At 41.9% G+C, this 18,468-nt stretch overlaps 2 protein-coding genes across 5 annotated transcripts; both read left to right on the top strand.

The window, feature by feature from the left end:
* The first annotated feature begins 681 nt into the window (after positions 1-681).
* Positions 682-1,659, top strand: LOC116258526 (germin-like protein subfamily 3 member 3). Its single transcript, XM_031635701.2, has one exon. It carries the CDS (start codon positions 765-767, stop codon positions 1,389-1,391), a length of 627 nt encoding a protein of 208 aa, XP_031491561.1. The 5' UTR covers positions 682-764; the 3' UTR covers positions 1,392-1,659.
* A 3,081-nt stretch (positions 1,660-4,740) lies between these two features.
* Positions 4,741-18,442, top strand: LOC116259120 (MOB kinase activator-like 1A). Of its 4 annotated transcripts, none has more exons than XM_050079292.1 (7): positions 4,741-5,515; positions 7,100-7,148; positions 7,953-8,061; positions 8,265-8,358; positions 9,196-9,329; positions 9,413-9,513; positions 18,170-18,442. In XM_050079292.1, the coding sequence occupies exons 1-7, from the start codon at positions 5,490-5,492 to the stop codon at positions 18,440-18,442; spliced, it is 786 nt and encodes a 261-aa protein (XP_049935249.1). In that variant the 5' UTR covers positions 4,741-5,489. The 4 variants fall into 4 exon arrangements, with proteins under 4 accessions (XP_049935249.1, XP_049935250.1, XP_031492624.1 ...); XM_050079293.1 differs by lacking the exon at positions 18,170-18,442 and adding an exon at positions 16,140-16,660 and having other exon boundaries at positions 4,745-5,515; XM_031636764.2 differs by lacking the exon at positions 18,170-18,442 and adding an exon at positions 16,243-16,660 and having other exon boundaries at positions 4,749-5,515; positions 9,413-9,576.
* Positions 18,443-18,468: the final 26 nt, after the last annotated feature.

The following is an 18,468-nucleotide window of genomic DNA, read 5'->3' on the forward strand; positions in this document are numbered from 1 at the left end:
AAAAATATCAAAGTCGGGACCATAACAGAGGAAAAGCTTTGTTTCTGCTGCTGCAGGTTCAGGAAAAGGCTATTGAACGATTAAAGAAAGAGGTTGACACTTTTCTTGTTTCTTCTGCTTTAAGGTTTGTCGTAAGTTACGTAGGCTGAGTCTGGCGCTATGGCCTGATGACCACAAACCGAGGATTTAACCTTTCACTGGAACGGATGCATCGTTTAGAAATTACTCCATAGTCAGACCTACCAGTTCAGGACATGAGTCACTTGGCTGTCACAGAATTTGATGCAGAAACGTCGTCGTTTTAAGCTTCTCTTGACCTATTTAATCGTGTCGATTAAATTTATAGGGTATGGTTGACAATCAAACTCTACTTAATTCGTGTTTGCTGGAGAACAATTGTTGACTGGTTGTTCGTTTCTGCACAATTTGCGCTTGTTGATTTAGTTAAAGAGCTCAAACCAGGAAGATCCAATGCATAGAAGAGGGAGAGAGAGAAAGAACAATAGGACGCTTGCATCAGGGACCATTAAAAGGAAGGATGAAAAAAGCTTCCTCATGCAGAGTACCACCTTGCTCACACACAACGCTGTCGTTTCCCTTGTGTTGTTCTTCGCATTGACACGTACTGGCCTTAACGTCGTCTCTACGATATTGCTTCGCGTTCCACCACAGAAACCTCCTTCCTCTCTTGCTATAAACGGACGCCCCCATCCCTCTGAGGCAGAGAACCCCATATCGGCTGTACAGCAGCACACGTCAAGAAAATGAAGCTAATATTCTTCCTCGTTCTCTGCCATCTCCTGCTGTCCGGGACTCATGGTGCCGACTTCTGTGTCGGCGACTCGTCGAAGCCGAGCAGCCCCGCAGGCTTAGCCTGCAAGATGGTGTCCGACGTCACCGTCGACGACTTTGCCTTCAGCGGCCTGGCTGCCGCCGGCAACACCAGCAACATCATTAAAGCAGCCGTCACTGCTGCCTTCGTCACGCAGTTTCCCGCCTTAAACGGCCTCGGCGTCTCGGCCGCTCGCATTGACATAGCCGTCGGAGGAGTGATTCCGCTGCACACGCACTCGGGGGCCACGGAGTTGCTGGTGGTCCTGAAGGGGGAGATCTGCGCCGGCTTCATCTCCAACGCCAACGACGTCTATTACAAGACCGTGAAGGCGGGGGAGGTAATGGTGTTCCCCCAGGGGCTGCTGCACTTCCAGATCAACTCGGGGTCGTCGGAGGTGGAAGCCATTGCCTTCTTCAACAGCCCCAGCCCGGGCCTGCAGATTACGCCCATTGCATTGTTCGGCAACGCCCTGCCCTCCGACCTGGTGGCCGGCACCACCTTCATCAGTCTCTCTGAGATCACGAGGCTCAAGGGAATTCTTGGAGGATCCAATTAATCTTTATGGAACCACCAAGTAATCGCTAGCTGTGTTTCTGTTTGTGCTGCTCCCATCCTTTCGTCTCCTGGTTTTTCTTCTTCTTATCTGTACCGTTGGTCGATTTCCTCTCCCCAGTTCGTAGTAAGCGCTATGAGTCTCCCATGTACGAAGAATGATAGCACGTAACTAGTGAGTCTAGTCTTTTGTATTGATCCTGTGACTTGGTAAGTGGTCAATAATCCCAGCCCAGCTGCACTTACCTGATAAAAAAGTATCAGTTTATCTATATCTCAGTTATACGTGTGTCTGTGTGTATAAGGCTTTTAGAGAAATGTTTGAACGCATGCATAAACAGTTGACAATAATTAAAGACACGCTTAAGTTCTGCAACTAGCACAAAGATTGATGAGGATTATTTTCGAAAATTTAATTGTTAAATAAGTAAAAATTGACAGATTTATCATCTAAAGAGAAATATATGCCGAACTTTATTAATGCGATTAGGTTTTTGACAGAACTTTGTAACATCAATAAATATATCAGATGATAAATTTAAATGTTAATAAAAAAACTATGTTATTTGGATGTAATCAATCATTTTTTATTATTATTAACACAACTTATTGAACTTATAAACGTCTTCTCATTAAGGGTATTTTGGCTATTTGTCATATTCCCAAGCCTAGCTTTGTAATAACTAAAATTAATGAGCAGATCAATGTTCATTTCCGTTAATAGTTTAAAAATGAGGCTTTCTTTTAAGGATACGGTCGTAGTCAAATTCTCATGCATATTTTCAAAAAAATTCCCTAGCTTTAGTGACATAGGAAGCCAGTAGGCATACGATTCATTATCAACATATGTACTCAACAGGGGAAAGAACTTCTCTTCTTTCTTTTCTGGCTTCATATAAAGATCACAGGGACGCCTGTAGAAGGCACATTTCTCTGCATTTGGCGCATGATTATTCTTAGTTCATAAACGTCATCCTTGCTCTAAGTATAGCTAGTATCAGAACAAGCAACAAAGAGAATTTCATGAGCGCTGAAGCAGAAAACATCTGCAGCTAGTTGTGAGACTATAACCATGTGCATCGAAATTGGATTCGCTTGAACCTGATACAGCTAAGACCACATGTCCGAGTAACCATCGATCCTAATCGTTCAAATCCCCGGGACCATGCATCCTGTAAGTGTAATTAAAGATAAATTTCTGCATCATTCAAAGCAAGACTTCAGCCGTGATTGTGATTTAGAAACAACCTGTGGAAAGACCAGCAAGGATAAATGTAGAAGCTGACTTACACAGATCTCTTGAAGAGAAAGGACAAAAGGGCTTGAAGATGTGTGTAGAGGAGGTATACATCAAGACATGCAAGCTACCGCCTTCCAGATCTGCTTAGTGCTCAATCAATCAACCACCAAAGGCATTTGAGTTTCTTAGCATGTACACCATATATTATGTTAGATGACTGAAGTTATGATATCAAAATCTGGTTTCAGCATCGAAACGATCGAATCGAATTCCCTAAAGTAGTACTCCTTGATGCTAATTAAACCAAGTCATACCTGGTTTTAGGGATATCAAAATGGGCCATTGGATGTAATGCATGGTTACGACGCGGCAACTAGTGTTGGTCTTAGTTTGAAGCAACCAATAAGGAGAAAAAGGAACATTTTGGATTATCTCAATCTTGATGGGTTGCTCTTGGTAACAATGACCACGCCATTAACAACGACCAGGAATACAATGAACCGACTGATCTGTACCATTGATTTCGCCAACAATATCTTCACTAGATTATATCAACAGTAAACTACCGGGCGCATATATTAAACCCTTGACATTCTTTCAGCATACATTGCCATGAAATTCAATTACTAAAGCTCCTTGCTGACAGCAAATCTGGTAGGATATCTTTTTCCCCTTTTTTTTTCTGTAGGTATATAAAAGAAAGGGATGTCTTTTTCCCTTAAAATAAGTTGAGGATGATTTATGAAATTTCATATTACTTGTACCCTGAGTTGGGATCTTTATATCTGCATTTATTGTTCTACATTAAGAGAAAAATAGATTTTGCATGGTATAGTTCAAACTTGGTTTATAATTTTTCTAGTCAGACTCAAGTATGATTCTTCAGTCTTCACGTGTAAGGTTCTTTTCTTTTTTCCAATAGGCGCTACTGATATTTGGCCGGCGGATGGTGCCTGATAGCTAGCTATTAATAGCCCAACTAGGTGTGCAGCTTGTGCTGTGATTTGGATTTTATAGAAACAAAACCCCACTTAGGCGGATCTGTCTCCCGACAAATACTTTATCTGCATTTATTGTGTTTTACAATTTTGGTTATTAAGATAAATAGATTTTTTTCATTTTTCAAGCATGTACTTGTATTTTGTCTTATTCTGTTGCATAAGAACCATTATTGGGTAGTCGGGATTTGATTTCAGAAAAGTCGGTTAAATTATTCAGGCTTTGCCTTTCTGCTGACACAATGATGGCGAACAATTTTACCATTCTGAAGCATTAGTGAATCCGTGATGGGGGAGTGAATTCAATAGCAGAAAGGTACTTGCAGAGCGGTGTGAGAATATTCTCTACTGACATGATGGCTTTACCATGCAAGTGGATTTACCAAGCAAACAAGCAAAGTGAATCGTGTTTTTCATCTCGTGTGTTTATGTTTGAGACAGATCTACTGTCTGCTATCTGGATACCCTTTTGTCGGTGGACCATACTGGAGGAGGTGAACGCCATCAAGCAGCCAATGCGATCCACTCGAAGTTGCCAAATAATTGAATAAGAAGTGACATTAGAATCACTACAAGTTACAAACATGGGTTCTTCTGACGATTTTTACGATCTCTGTCTTTCCAGCTAAACAGATATGGGGACTAAAATTAAGCTCAATCAATATAAGGCTGAAATTGGGTTCTTCTCAGATGATAAGAAAAGTCGGGAAAAAAACAGAAAACGGATTTTTACTCCAGCAGTCGTCAAGTTGGAAAGTAGGACTAACCTTCTCAGTGAAATTCAATTCTGCTTTTGAATCACACATAAAAAGCAGAAGTGGTAACTTAAACGGCATGGCGTTGCTTTCTTTTCTTTGTCGTGCCAGCTATAAAGACCTGTACCTGTTATCCAAGACATGTGTTGAAGATCACGAAAATCTGTTGTACAAAGAATTTAAATTCAGCAAGCTTTTTGGGTTCATAAAATCTGATGGAGACATCATAAGTTTTTTTTTTACTGAATTACTAAAATGTTTTCAGACATCTCCAGTGAAAATGTGTCGTTGGGTTTTTGAAACTCAATCGTTCTTGCACTCAAAGTAATCGCATGGTGGGAATGTATTGAGCATGACTCGAAACCTATAAACATCGAACTCGAGGAGAAGGGGCTTCCTCCCTTCGTATTCCCTGAGCGTTGATGGTGGAGATCCGCCGGCATCTGTCTGTCTCTCTTTCTCTGTGGCGTATCAGTGGGAAAGCTTAGGCGGTGGCGGGGAAGGGGTTGAAGTTGGACAGCTAGAAGGCAGAGGGAGCAGAAGGGAGGAACGGCGCTCGACAACCACGTGACAGTGTCTGGTCCCACCTGGCGGCCACAACCATCGTCTTGTTGATGGGTGGGGGGGCCTCTCGATCTTCTTCGAATCTCTATCCCTCGCCAGCGAGCCAGGGAGGGGAGGAAGAAGGCACTGCCCACACTAGAGAGACCGTGGCACTTTCCTATTCTGCTGACCAGAGAGATAGAAGGAAACCCCATCAAGCGCCGACTCGGGTTGCATGCCGTCAGAGACAGGAGAAAACCAAAGAAGGCGACGCGGATCGGCGGGAGAGTTGCGGAATACCCGGGTCGTTGAGGGGGGTGGGGCTTCCATGCTGGCGGGTTTGCCACCCTGTCGTGCTCTGCATTTCCCTCGCCAGCTTGGAGTCCACTACCCCCCTCTCTCTCTTCGTTTCGGTTTTGTGGAAGGAGTCTTGCCATTGTTAAACATTTATTCGCTGGGAAATTTCTGGCTTTTTGCCCGGACTCGATTTAAATCGGTGGGATCTTAACTTTCTTTTTCGGCAAGGAGAAGAAGAAGAAGAAGAAGGGAGAGGGAGGGGTGGCACCATGAGCCTCTTCGGCCTCGGTAGCAGGTCAAACTCTAAATTCGTATCCCTATTTTGTCCTCTCCTTGTTTTCTGTTCCTGATTTTTGATGAACAACTGAGGAAATGCACGACTCTCGATCAAGTGCATGATTTTCTCTGTTCGATTTCGTTCTCTGGGGAGCTTTCGGTCTCCTGCGAAACCATCTCCTTTTTTGCTCTTGCCACGTCCATTTATGTTCATTTCACTTCCTCTCTCTCCCTCTGCAGTGTGATCTTCATAGCAATTGGTGATTCATAAGTTAATGTTTGATATGATGAAACATGATTCGACGAAGCTGACTTTTTTTTTTTTTTTTTTTTTTGCGTGTAAGAGACTGCTGGAGTTAGCCGGATCACCAGCTTATGCTTTTTAAACCATTAAGATAGGAAGGCAACAACTTGGGATATTTATGTTGTGCCTGTGTAACTGCCAGTTCTTTTTCCCGTTGGACCTCTGACGTGCAACTTAAACGATAGCTTCGTTTGGTGTCAATGTTTGTCGTGGTCTGGTCCCTTTGAGGACGTCTCTTTGCATGTCTTGAAGATTTTGCATGCAAAAACCTTTGGCGCTTTTGTCAATGGATACTAATTTGATCTTCTTCTTTTAGGAAAAACGTTTCGTTTCTTTCTTTCTTGTTTCAGAAGTTGGCAAGGTTGATGAATTTCTCAGTGGAACATGTGTTTAAGATTCTGTGGCCGTGATACAAACGAGCTAATGTTGCATGGTACTAAGTTAAGTGGAAGAAACCTAGTTTTGACTTTGGCCGAGGTGCTGGTGTTTGTGATAAGGCAGCCTGACAGGAATCAGTGTTTTCGTTCTTTGATTTACATCCTTATAGTTGAAGATTATGGGGTTTCATAACCATGTTAAGAATGTGAACAGCTTCACTCGACTTTATACAAGTGCCATATCCGATCCTTAGTTGATGATCAAGCTGGTTTAGGTCTTTTGAGCTTTCCACGAGCAGTCCACCTGTGTCTTACATTTCTCTCTCAAAGCTGGATATATACGGTGCTGAAGATTTAATGAATCTTGCAGAACATTTTGGTTGCTATATTGATAGATGACTCTTGAAAGAGGCTTTATGTATGTTTTTACTTTTTACTATTTATCGTCATAGGACTTACTTATGTGAAAGAGAAACACTAAATTGGACTGTACGAGAGCATACTTCCCACTGACATTTCACCACATGCCTGACCAGCATTTAGATTATATTTATCTTGTAGCAATTGTTTACTTCTTTTTTTATTTTCTTATGATTCTACATTATGAAGCACCTAAAGCTCAAACAGTAGCTTTAAACATGTTGCCTTTTCATCAATATGTAAGTGGAACTGGGAAATGATGTGGGAAGCAGAAATTAAAGTGAAACGTGAAGCAGCAACGGGAACTATTTGTTTGAAAACGTGATTGATTTTGCAGGAAACTTTTCATTGTCTCGACTAAATGTGAACCACTCATGGCCTGTCTGTTCCAGGCCAGTTATCTGAAGGCTCCTCAGAACCTTGTTGAATGTGCTAACATCTTATTTTTCATATGCCCCATGGCAGTTTTTCTAACATATGTTCTTTTGGAATTTGGATGCAGGAATCAGAAAACATTTCGTCCTAAGAAAAACACACCATCTGGCAGCAAGGTTAGCTTCCTTCTTACTTTTGCTTGAATTCATGCTATGTTGGGTACAAATATGGAGGAAACTTGTTGAGCATACTCTGTTTGAGAGTGCTCACACAAAATGAGATATCAAGAACAGAGTTAAAGACTGACGTGTTCTTTATCTGTGGAAGTGCGGAAACATGCTATAGACCTGGTGAAAGAATGGAGTGGAATTGCCTTAGGAGTTGGTTGGTACTTCATAGCCTGCTAGTTGCATAGACGTATCTAAACACATCCATTGATGCCTAACTGTGGGGACAATTTACTTCTATTTATCACATAGGGAACTGTCACATTGGATTCTTCCCAAATGCACCACAATTGGGGATGCAAACTATTGTATCCTGAGCATCAGGAAATAGCCAAACCTCATCCTGGATAGACTTATTTGTATCCCTAGGCAGAACCTTTTGTGAGACAAGATTGCATGTATTCCATCCTATCTGATCAGTTCTTTAGGGTTTGCTTTTTCTTTCTTCTTTGTTTGTTTTCCATCACAACACGTGCTGCATGGTACTCAATTTGTTGAAGAATGCTCCATGATTTGAACAGAATTGAGTAAATGGAGGGAACAATTCGTATTCCTCAACATGGTATTCCATTTATAACCAGTCCGTAGGTCAATAGATTTGAGCAATGCTATATAAGTACCATTCACATATGGCCAGTCATCAGTCAGGTGTGTTATATATCATGACTTGGATGGTCTTATCACTTATGTCATGGAAATGAATAGAATCTTTAGAAACTAACTCATAACCAATCATTTTGAATCTTGTTTCAGGGGGCACAGCTTCAACGGCACATTGATGCAACTCTAGGTAGTGGTAATTTGAGGGAAGCAGTACGCCTTCCACCAGGAGAAGATCCAAATGAGTGGCTAGCAGTAAACAGTATGTAACTCAATCTTCACGCTTTGTTAAATCAACTATGTCACGTGGCTTTCCAAATTTGGGAGTCTTCTTGTAATGAGCCATTATATGGACAACTTTGTGGATGAGTTTTTTGATTTTCTTATGGACATGAGTTTCTTTTTACCCCTTCTTATGGTGAACTCATACAAAATGATACTAATACTTGGTACTTCCTTTTACAGCTGTAGATTTCTTTAATCAGGTGAATGTGCTCTATGGTACTCTCACAGAGTTTTGTACACCTAACAGCTGTCCAACAATGACTGCGGGGCCTAAGTAATATATTATTGAGCCTGACTTTGTGTATATGCTTTATACTTTTTCCTAGAAGCAATGCACGTCTTGGTGGTTGACCATTGTTTGTTGCTATAAATTGTATTGCTGTAACTGTCACTTCAAGTTCAGACAGTCACATGGCTGCATCGTTCTTTAGCTAGCATGCATATGATACTGTGCACCAGCTGGAATCTTCCTTCCCACTGATGCAAAACGAGCATTAATTAGTTCCCTTGATGAACAGGAACAATATAACTGAAAAGCCTTAAAGGCTTAAATTGATGACCTATATTTTTCATACTTATCGTACAAACAATGTGTCATAACTTGGCTGCAGTTGGTTCCGTCAACTTTTCTAAAGTGAACAAAAGTACAGATAAAATGTGTATGTTGCAGTACACATACTCCAGATAAGCGTCTATATTACAAACTATTTACACTAAAATATGAATATCATATTTTCGAGGGTGTTTTATATGCCTTTGAGTTTGCTGCTTTTATAACTGAGAAGCACAGACGAGTACTGGATTGGCTATGGTGTATTGGCTTCTCAAGATACCTGTTTAGGTAGGATGTTTATTAAGAATGAGTGTGCTGGGGCTCAAGCATTCTTTAGAGTTGAAACTAGCATTTTCAGTACTCAAATTCTGTAAACCATATTGATAGGTAATACTTACAATGCAGCTGGACACATGAATTAACACATTCACATGCACAAAACTTTACTATGCACTAACACGTGCACATGCACAAAAGTTCACGTCAGTCTACTAAAATGCTAAACTTGAGTAAGATATTTAACAGGGAAGAAGTCTAATACAGGTGTATCTCCTGCAGGTATGAATACAGATGGGCAGATGGTGTTCAAATAAAAAAACCTATAGAGGTATCTGCACCAAAATATGTGGATTATCTGATGGACTGGATTGAAGCTCAATTGGATAATGAATCCATATTTCCTCAGAAACTTGGTAAGAGGTGATTTCTTTATGTCATATACAAGCTAGAAAATGCTCTGATATCCTTTCAATGGCTGATTAAACATTTGCTGCAGGGGCTCCATTCCCCCCTAATTTCAGGGATGTAGTTAAGACAATTTTCAAGCGTTTGTTCCGTGTTTATGCTCATATTTACCATTCGCACTTTCAGAAGATTGTAAGCCTCAAAGAAGAAGCTCATCTTAATACTTGCTTTAAACATTTTATCCTGTTTACATGTGTAAGTCTCTTTTTCCTTTTGAACTTTTGTTTTTCTATTGAAATATCTATTACAGTCACTGTTTCCTTGCTCTGTTGGTCGTCTTGTTTGCCTTTGGAGATTTCTATGGAACTGAGCCTGTTGTTAACAAGATCAATGCTATCAACAATTCCATGCAATTGTTCTTATCTTAGCAATTCAAAACTGTTCCAATTTCCGATGCATATCATCCACTCTTTCTTAACCTTGAGCTTTTTCTTTGATATTTTTCAGCAAAGTTGATTTTTGGGAAAATTTTGGAAATTGAAAAAATAAAATATACCTGCAAATAACAGCTAGAATTATGAAACTATGAGTTTCTATGTATTTCTTACAAAAATGTAGATAAAGCTTCAAAATAGTTTTTGTAGAAACACGAACAAGAAGAGGAAGAGAAACAACGATCACGATGTAACGTGGAAAAACCCTCAACAAGAGGAAAAAAACCACGAATGAGGAGGAGCCGGTGCCCACTAGCCGCCAGACTCTCTCTCTCCTTTGTCTTTCATTCACACCATAAGGATTAGGGTTACACAACTTAAATAATGCCCAACAAGGGCTACAAGTTGGATCGGATACGGATCCGGACCCGGTCCCGAGACCCATCTAACATACTTCAACACTCCCCCTCAAGTTGGGCATACATATCAAACATGCCCAACTTGGATACATTTCTCTCAAATGAGGTCGAAGATAAAGCCTTCGTCAGAACATCAGCCGTTTGGTCTTCAGATCTCATGTAAGGAAGTATAAGTTCTTTAGCATCAATTCTCTCTCGAATGAAATGTCGGTCAATCTCAACATGCTTTGTTCTGTCATGAAGCACAGGGTTGTTGGCCAAGTTAATTGCAGACTTGTTATCGCAATACATCTTCATTGGTTCTTCAACTTTTATACCAATATCAGTCAACAATACTTTCAGCCACAAAAGCTCAGAAACTCCCATAGCAACAGCTCTGTATTCTGCTTCAGCACTGGAACGCGAACAAACATCTTGCCTTTTACTTCTCCACACTATGAGATTCCCTCCCAAATAAATACAATAGCCAGAGGTGGACCTCCTAGTGTCAATACAGCCTGCCCAGTCTGCATCTGAATAACCTTCAATCCCAAGAGTGTCTTGCTTGACATATAAGAGACCTTTGCCAGGATTCCTCTTCAAGTAGCACAAGATCCTGTCAACAACCTTCAAGTGGGCATCCGTGGGAGCATGCATGAACTGGCTCATCACATTCACAGCAAAGGTAATATCAGGTCTAGTGAGAGTAAGATAAATTAACTTCCCTACAAGACATTGATATCTTCTTTTTGCCTCTTCACAGAGTGGCTCCCCGTCTCTCAGACTTAGCTTATGGCCAGCATCTAGAGGAGTAGAAGCTGGTCTACACCCTAGTTTCCCAGTCTCCTTTAACAAATCTAGAGTGTACTTCCGTTGATTTAGCACAAGGCTAGTCCCAGACCTAGCAATTTCTATGCCAAGGAAGTATTTCAACTTACCAAGGTCCTTAAGATCAAACTCGATCGCCAACAGTTTCTTTAACTTCATTATTTCATCTTCATCATCACCTGTGACAATCATATCATCAACATATACCAACAGAATAGTAACCTTTTGCTTATTTCTCTTCACAAAAAGTGTATGATCTCCATTCCCTTGATGGTATCCACATTGTCTCATGACAAGTCTGAGTCGTTCAAACCATGCTCGAGGAGATTGCTTGAGCCCATATAAAGCTTTCCTTAGCTTGCAACATTTTCCAGGTTCCTCATATCCTGGAGGCATACACATATATACTTCCTCTTCAAGGTCTCCATTGAGAAATGCGTTCTTGACATCAAGTTGGTACATCTTCCACTCCTTCATCACAGCTAAAGAGATAATGACTCTGACCGTCTTCATCTTCGCAACAGGAGCAAAGGTCTCCAAATAATCAATCCCATATTTCTGACTAAACCCCTTGGCCACAAGACGAGCTTTGTATCTTTCAACACTCCCATCTGGTTTGTACTTGATGGTGTAGACCCACTTAGATCCAACCAAGTGAGCCGCCTCAGGAATCTTTACAACTTCCCATGTCATGTTTCTTCGCAAGGCTTCCATCTCTTCTTGCATAGCATAGGTCCACTTAGGATCACTCTGAGCCTCAGCAACATTCCTGGGAATCATAGTCAAAGAAAGAGAAGATACAAAGCATTTGTAGTCCTTGCTCAGTCTAGAATATGAAACAAAGTTACCAATAGGATGTTGAGTACATGACCTGACACCCTTTCGCAGGGCGATGGGAAGCTCTTCACTAGCAGCAACAGTCTGAATCTCTTCTTCAACAGGTTGCTTCTGCGCACGACTTGGGTCATCCAGGGAAGGACTAATTGGATTGGGAGTAGAATTCTCACCACCTGTCATCTCATCTGTACAAACTCTTCGCCTAGAGTAAACTTGCCCAAATAAACGATTGCACTTCTCTTCTGCCTCAGTGGAACACTCTCCATTTTTCTCCTGTTCATGCACCTCACTAGATGGACCAACAGAGTCACGCCTGTAGTCCAAAAAATCTGTAAACTGAATTTCCTGACTCGGAGAATACTCTTCCCGTGACATAGAGTACTCCCCCTGAAGAGGATTCTCACCAAAATAGGAAACATGTTCAAGGAAAGTGACATCTTTGGTAACATAGGCCCGACCAGTGGAAGGGTCTCGACACTTGTACCCTTTTTGAGTGGGAGAATACCCTAAAAAAATGCCCTTAATAGATCTTGGATCAAGCTTTTTAATGTGAGGACTATGGTTGTGAATAAAGCAAACACAACCAAAAACTCTGAGTGGAAGAGAGAAAGGTTCACGAGTCCCCGGTAACAGAGAGTGAGGCGTCTTCCCATTCAACACGCGACTAGGCAACCGGTTTATAAGATACGCACTGGTCAACACAGCATCCCCCCAATACTTTTTTGGAACATGACGTTGAAAAAGAAGAGCCCGAGTCATATTCAATAACTGACGATTTTTTCGTTCAGCAACTCCATTTTGAGGAGGGGTATAACTACAGGAAGTCTCATGAACAATTCCCTTTTTTCGAAAGAAGCTATCAACAGACTGGCACATATACTCTCGAGCATTGTCAGATCGAAATGTCTTAACAGATGCTCCATATTGAGTTTCCACATAGGCAATGAAAGTCTCTATGACAGTAGGAACTTCACTACGGTCTTTCAGCAAGTAGACAATAGTGTTACGAGAATAATCATCTATAAAGGTGATAAAATATTGAAAACCATGACAAGAAGGAATCCCTGCAGGCCCCCACACATCAGAATGAATCATGGCAAATACCTCATTAGACCGATGGCTAGACAATGGGTACGAAGCCCTAACATGTTTGGCCAGGTGACAGACATCACAAGACACCATAGTCATATCTAACCTGGAACATATATCAGGAAACAACTGTCTAAGAAGGCCAAAAGGCAAGTGTCCAAGGCGCTCATGCCACCGTAGAAGCAACTGAAGGGAGTCCTCTCTATTCTTCGTGGCTTGGCTGATTGCCGTCATGAGAGCCTGAGCAGCACGCATAGGTAAACGATAGAGCCCGTCAGAAGCTAGGCCAATCCCAATCCTCTTCCCTGTCACCAAGTCCTGCATAACACAGCGATCAGCGGAAAATATAAGTTCGCAATTTAACTCCTTCGTGATCTTGCTAACCGACAAGAGATTCAAGGGAATATGAGGAACATGTAGAGCATTGTGGACTAAGAACTTGTTCAAAAGTGGGAGACTCCCTTTTCCAGCCACAGAGATAGATGAACCATCGGCAAGGGAAACACGATCCTTTCCTGATGAAAGCTTATACCCATGAAAGACCTTAGGATCGCCGGTCATGTGGTGAGTAGCGCCACTATCAATGATCCACTCTCCCATACGGCAATCCGCCATAACGTCTATAGATGAAGAAGCTGCCATAATCACAGATAGTCCAACAGGAGGCAACAAGAGATGCACCGATGACAACAGAGAGCACCAACGGGCAGTAATATCCGGATTCCCAATCAGCCCCAAGAGTGAACAGAATGTCGATTGGGGGAAACGATCGTCGATGTCGCTCGACGGAAGCGGTGCCTTCTCTCTCTCGGGCTGCAATCTCCCACGGGTAGAGGTTTCGCCACACGTTCTCCTTGCTGGAAACAAGATCCAAGAGCCAAAACCCAACAAGTATCAAGGTATAGAAGTGAATAGGAAATCAACTTCGAGACGAGGAAAGCCTTCACCCGTAAGACCAATTTAACCCCGGTCTTTTGTAAGGAAAGGGGGATGCGATCGCCGGAGCGCCGGCAAACGTTGAGGCAATCCTCAAGTTACGCTCCTCTCCTCCTTTACGTCCTCTACCAAGTCACGGACCAGCCACCTCTTCTTGCACGGTGGGCGCCAAACAAAAACAAGAAGATGGAATCAAAGATCAACCAAGCAATATATTGCAGGTAAGAGGCGGATGCACTTCACCGGATTTGCAAAAGACCCCTAGGAAGTGACATGAATAGGGGGAGGCAAGCTTAGGAAGCGCCTAAGCACGCATATCTTCTTTCTTCTTCGGGAAGCAAGACTACGGCGCAAAAGGCAGTGGCGCAAGGGACAACGGTGACGGCGACGGTCAACAACACAAGAGCGACGGCGCAAGAGCGACGCCGCAAGAGTGGCTGCGATGGCGATGGCGCAAAGAGTGACACCGGCGGCGGCGGAAACAGCGACAGTGGTATTGGGTACACCGGCGGCGGTGGCTGCTGCAGCAACGGCGGCGGCAGCGGCGGTGGCTGCTGCAGCAACGGCGGCTGCGGCGGCGGCAGCGGCGGCGGCGGCAGTGGCAGCGGCGGCGGCGGCAGTGGCAGCAGCGGCGGCGGCGGCGGCGGTAGTGGCAGCGGCAGCGGCGGCGGTGACTGCAGTGGTGGCGATGGTAGCGGTGAGAGATATTAGGGTTGGAACTTCACAAACCCTAAAAATTTCCCAAACTCGTCGGCTCTGATACCATGTAGAAACACGAACAAGAAGAGGAAGAGAAACAACGATCACGATGTAACGTGGAAAAACCCTCAACAAGAGGAAAAAAACCACGAATGAGGAGGAGCCGGTGCCCACTAGCCGCCAGACTCTCTCTCTCCTTTGTCTTTCATTCACACCATAAGGATTAGGGTTACACAACTTAAATAATGCCCAACAAGGGCTACAAGTTGGATCGGATACGGATCCGGACCCGGTCCCGAGACCCATCTAACATACTTCAACAGTTTTTATAAATGAGTGTGCTGGGTTTGTTTTTTGTTTTTGTTGATATTATCATGACAACAGAGGGCTAATAGAGGAAATGGAAAATAATGTTAAAACAATCTAGGCTTCTTTTTTGTTTTTGCTGATATTATCATGACATCTTTTATAATATGTTGCATGTTTAAAAGATATACAAAGTAGACAAATTTTTTTATTTGTATATTTACATTTATAGACAGAAAGAGGTATAGAACATGATACAATATATGCTTGGCATGGTAAACTTGTAAAATTATGAGAAAGGAGCAGAGTTCTACCTTGGTCGCGGAAAATCCACTGCAGGAATGGAGACAAGGAAACAAGGAATGTCTAACCAAAGAACAGTAAAAGGGTTCAGTATGGATAGCCCATCTAATTGAGAGCTTCAACAATAAGGGTTACAAGAAGATTTGTTGGGATATCCTCAGTTTGTGCATGTCATCTTCAAGCACAAAGATCATAACAAACACCACTGCTAAAAAGAAAAAAAGTGGTATCCTGCTAGGTTATGTAGATCCAAAAAATGTACTAATATGTGGATCACAAAATTAGAATTTTAGAGTTCCTGTTAGGAGTGGTCTTCCTATCATTTATGTACCACACCAGTCAACCCACCATTGGAGCTAGAAAAAAAGAGAAAAATATTCTTCTCTGACAATTATAAAACACCATGTTGCCTATACCTGTCTAAAGTCTAAACGGCTTTTGTTTATATCTCACATAGGTTCCATTGCATCTAAGTTTGTTAAGTCTTTCTTGGTTTAAGGGCTATGAGCAATCTGTTCTGAAGTGCCAATTCAAGTCAAATGGCATCGTGAAAGTATCTGCAGCTTTTTCTTCAACGTTTTGAGCTTCTATTCAATTTTGTACTTTAAAGTAATGGTCTGGCTAAATATGCTTAATTTGATGTTTGATTCATTACCTTCACAGCCATTAACACTGAAACTTACATGTTTGGCCTCGTATTTCATCCTTTTGTTAAACTTCTTTGAGAAGACCACCTTATCAAAACTGAAGTGGCTTTTTTCACATCTTGTTGGCATAGACTCCTTCCAAATTTAACTGCAAGAGACAACAGAATTGAACTATCATGCCAAAGTTTTCATTGGCATTTGCCATTTTCTTTGTATGCCCTTTTGCTGAAAAGCATTTGATCCTAATGCAATGGGTAGAGTTCATCCAAACTTTTGCTGTGCAGTGAACACGAGGCTTGAAGCCTAAGATTCTGAATGTTTTGTTTTTAACTTTGATGTAGGAATTCCATTTGATTGAGAAAGGTGAACTTGCTCCTCTGCATGACTTGATTGACTCCATTGTTCTTTCCTATTGAAATCTTCTAAACATGCTCAAAATTCCAGTGAAGAAACCAGAAAACAGTTGAAACTTGAAAGGAGTTGATGCGACAGATACATTAGTTTCACAATGTTGATAGAGCAAATCTATCGTCCTTTTCAACATTCGTATGGTGGATGCCTGTCTAACCTCTGGAGCCCAGTGCTGATGTGGGTCTGCACCGTTGTGTATATTTGGTGCACGTGATGTTTCAAGTGCTCATTCTTCTGTTCTTCCCTCGTTTGATCAGTTCTCTTCTGCACTTCCAGAGTCCTAGGTTGCTTCTGAACTTGGATGGTTATTACGTCATGCAGTGGTGTCTTCTGACTGTTGCTGTTATTGATAGTGATGTTCTTTAACTTATATAATAGCAGCCTCATATGTGATTGGAGCATGTCTTTTCTGTCACTATTGGTTATCTGAATGGCAGTATGTTGCTGTTTATGCTTGTTTTCTGATGAGGGCAGTTGGGGTTGGTGGCTAGACTCAGTTTCTTAGATGAATGAAAATCTGTCGGTTTGACAGATATGCGGGTCTCAAAATTGGCTTGCTGAATTTGATTTTTGGTGCAACAGGTTTTGATTATCAGGTGGGTTTAGACATGCCGTTGCGTGTGGGTAGTGCAAATGTGTAATGTTTTCTAGGTCAACCATGGTAAATGATATAAATCCAAGGTTGGTATATTGAACCTCGGCTTGTTTCATCGATAAGCCTAGGCGAATTCAAGTTTCATAAAGAATTGGTTCAAGATTGGACATAGTTCTAAGCTTGTGGAAACTTGAGCCAACTTCTTCAGCAGTAAGGTCAAATTGTTTCCGTGCTAAAACAAGTAGAACTTGAACTCTTAAAGCCACTCTAATAGAAAAAGAAACGTTTTGACTTTACATCTGCTTTTAGAAAGCTGCAAAATATGAGCCAACTGGTTGGTATTGTTTGTGTTTGGCATGTTGAGCTGATCACAGGGCTGTCTTTACGAGTTCTATACGAACTTTGGAAAGCTGATTAGAGCAGCTCTCTCCTTCTCCCAGCTCAGGGCACAATATCTTCTTCCAAAGATGATGTCGGGCCTATAAACACGAGCGGATATTTCCTATTTGAACCTAGGAAAAATATCAGCCTAAAGTTAAAACGTAACTGGTACATCTTCTCAAAATTACACCAAGTTTATGGCCAGTTGCCCAGAGAAAGTGTACCTTGCACTGTTTATCTTGTTGCGGTTGTTTTAATGTAAAACTTTTTGGTTCCTATTGTTTTGTTCTTGGAACTTCATTTTGGCCTGCGACAGAAGCACCATATCTAGATACCTCCAATCTGAAGGCTGTTAGCCTACTTGCCTTGCACGGTTGCAAGATCTCATCCATGGTGCAATTGCGAAATGGTGTCGAAACTTTTGTACTCTACAGATTGTTGCTAGTATGTAAATGGTGCACTCCAACATCCTTCAACTTGAAGGTCTGTTAAGTCCAACTGTTTAGCTACATGGATGAAGCGACGTTCCTTTTGGCTGTCGATGCTCGCATGTTCATGTCATACGTGTGTTTGATGTGGCGGACGAGGCAGATTTTCCCTCCTGGATGCTGCTTCTGCCCCAGAAAATGACGTTCTTTTGATCAGGAGAAAGTAATGATATAGAGGGTAATCGAGGTTCGACCGTCGTTACTATTCAACGGTATATGTCCATTTCTCTTAACCTCTCGCGCTCAAGACAAAGGCACTGTTCTTCAATAAATGATGGTAATCTTATTATCATGTAAATTCATAATACACCAGCACAATAATGACTGGTTATAGAAAAATAAAAAATAAATGAAATAGGCAAATCATACAGCAGAGTAGTAGCCGAGGGAAGAAAGAACGTAGTATCCTTTGCAACTCTCTGTACAAGTATATTCCCTGCTTCTTTCATCAAGTTGAAATATAAAGTATTAACATCCAAGTTCTTTACACCAACAGGTCGATCTTCCATCTGCTGGCCAGGGTGTGATCATACTCTCTTTGCTGCCACTGCCTCCATGCTGCAAAAGAAATTCTATCCTTTTTCCACCGCCAAATCAGCTTCAAAACACATTGACCATGACCAGTATTGTATTGGACACACGAGCTATTTTACGCAGCGACCACCATATCATCTTGCAGTTACCAACCGCCTGCTTCAAGCTGGTTGTTGACCATGACCATCGAATCATGTTGCTTCCTGTATGTGTCTTTTCATTTTTTGCAGTCTGAAAACATGTAAGTTGATCTCTGAACAG

The sequence above is a fragment of the Nymphaea colorata genome, chromosome 8 (assembly GCF_008831285.2).
Source record: "Nymphaea colorata isolate Beijing-Zhang1983 chromosome 8, ASM883128v2, whole genome shotgun sequence".
Classification (NCBI taxonomy): domain Eukaryota; kingdom Viridiplantae; phylum Streptophyta; class Magnoliopsida; order Nymphaeales; family Nymphaeaceae; genus Nymphaea; species Nymphaea colorata.

What these genes read in the sequence shown, in the direction of transcription:
- LOC116259120 (XM_050079292.1), top strand. Translation starts at nt 5,490, where the DNA reads ATGAGCCTCTTCGGCCTCGGTAGCAG. An exon ending in CTCTTCGGCCTCGGTAGCAG is followed by an intron (nt 5,516 to 7,099) that starts GTCAAACTCTAA and finishes ATTTGGATGCAG; the next exon opens with GAATCAGAAAACATTTCGTC. An exon ending in ATTCGCACTTTCAGAAGATT is followed by an intron (nt 9,514 to 18,169) that starts GTAAGCCTCAAA and finishes TTACACCAACAG; the next exon opens with GTCGATCTTCCATCTGCTGG.
- LOC116258526 (XM_031635701.2), top strand. Translation starts at nt 765, where the DNA reads ATGAAGCTAATATTCTTCCTCGTTCTCTGCCATCTCCTGCTGTCCGGG.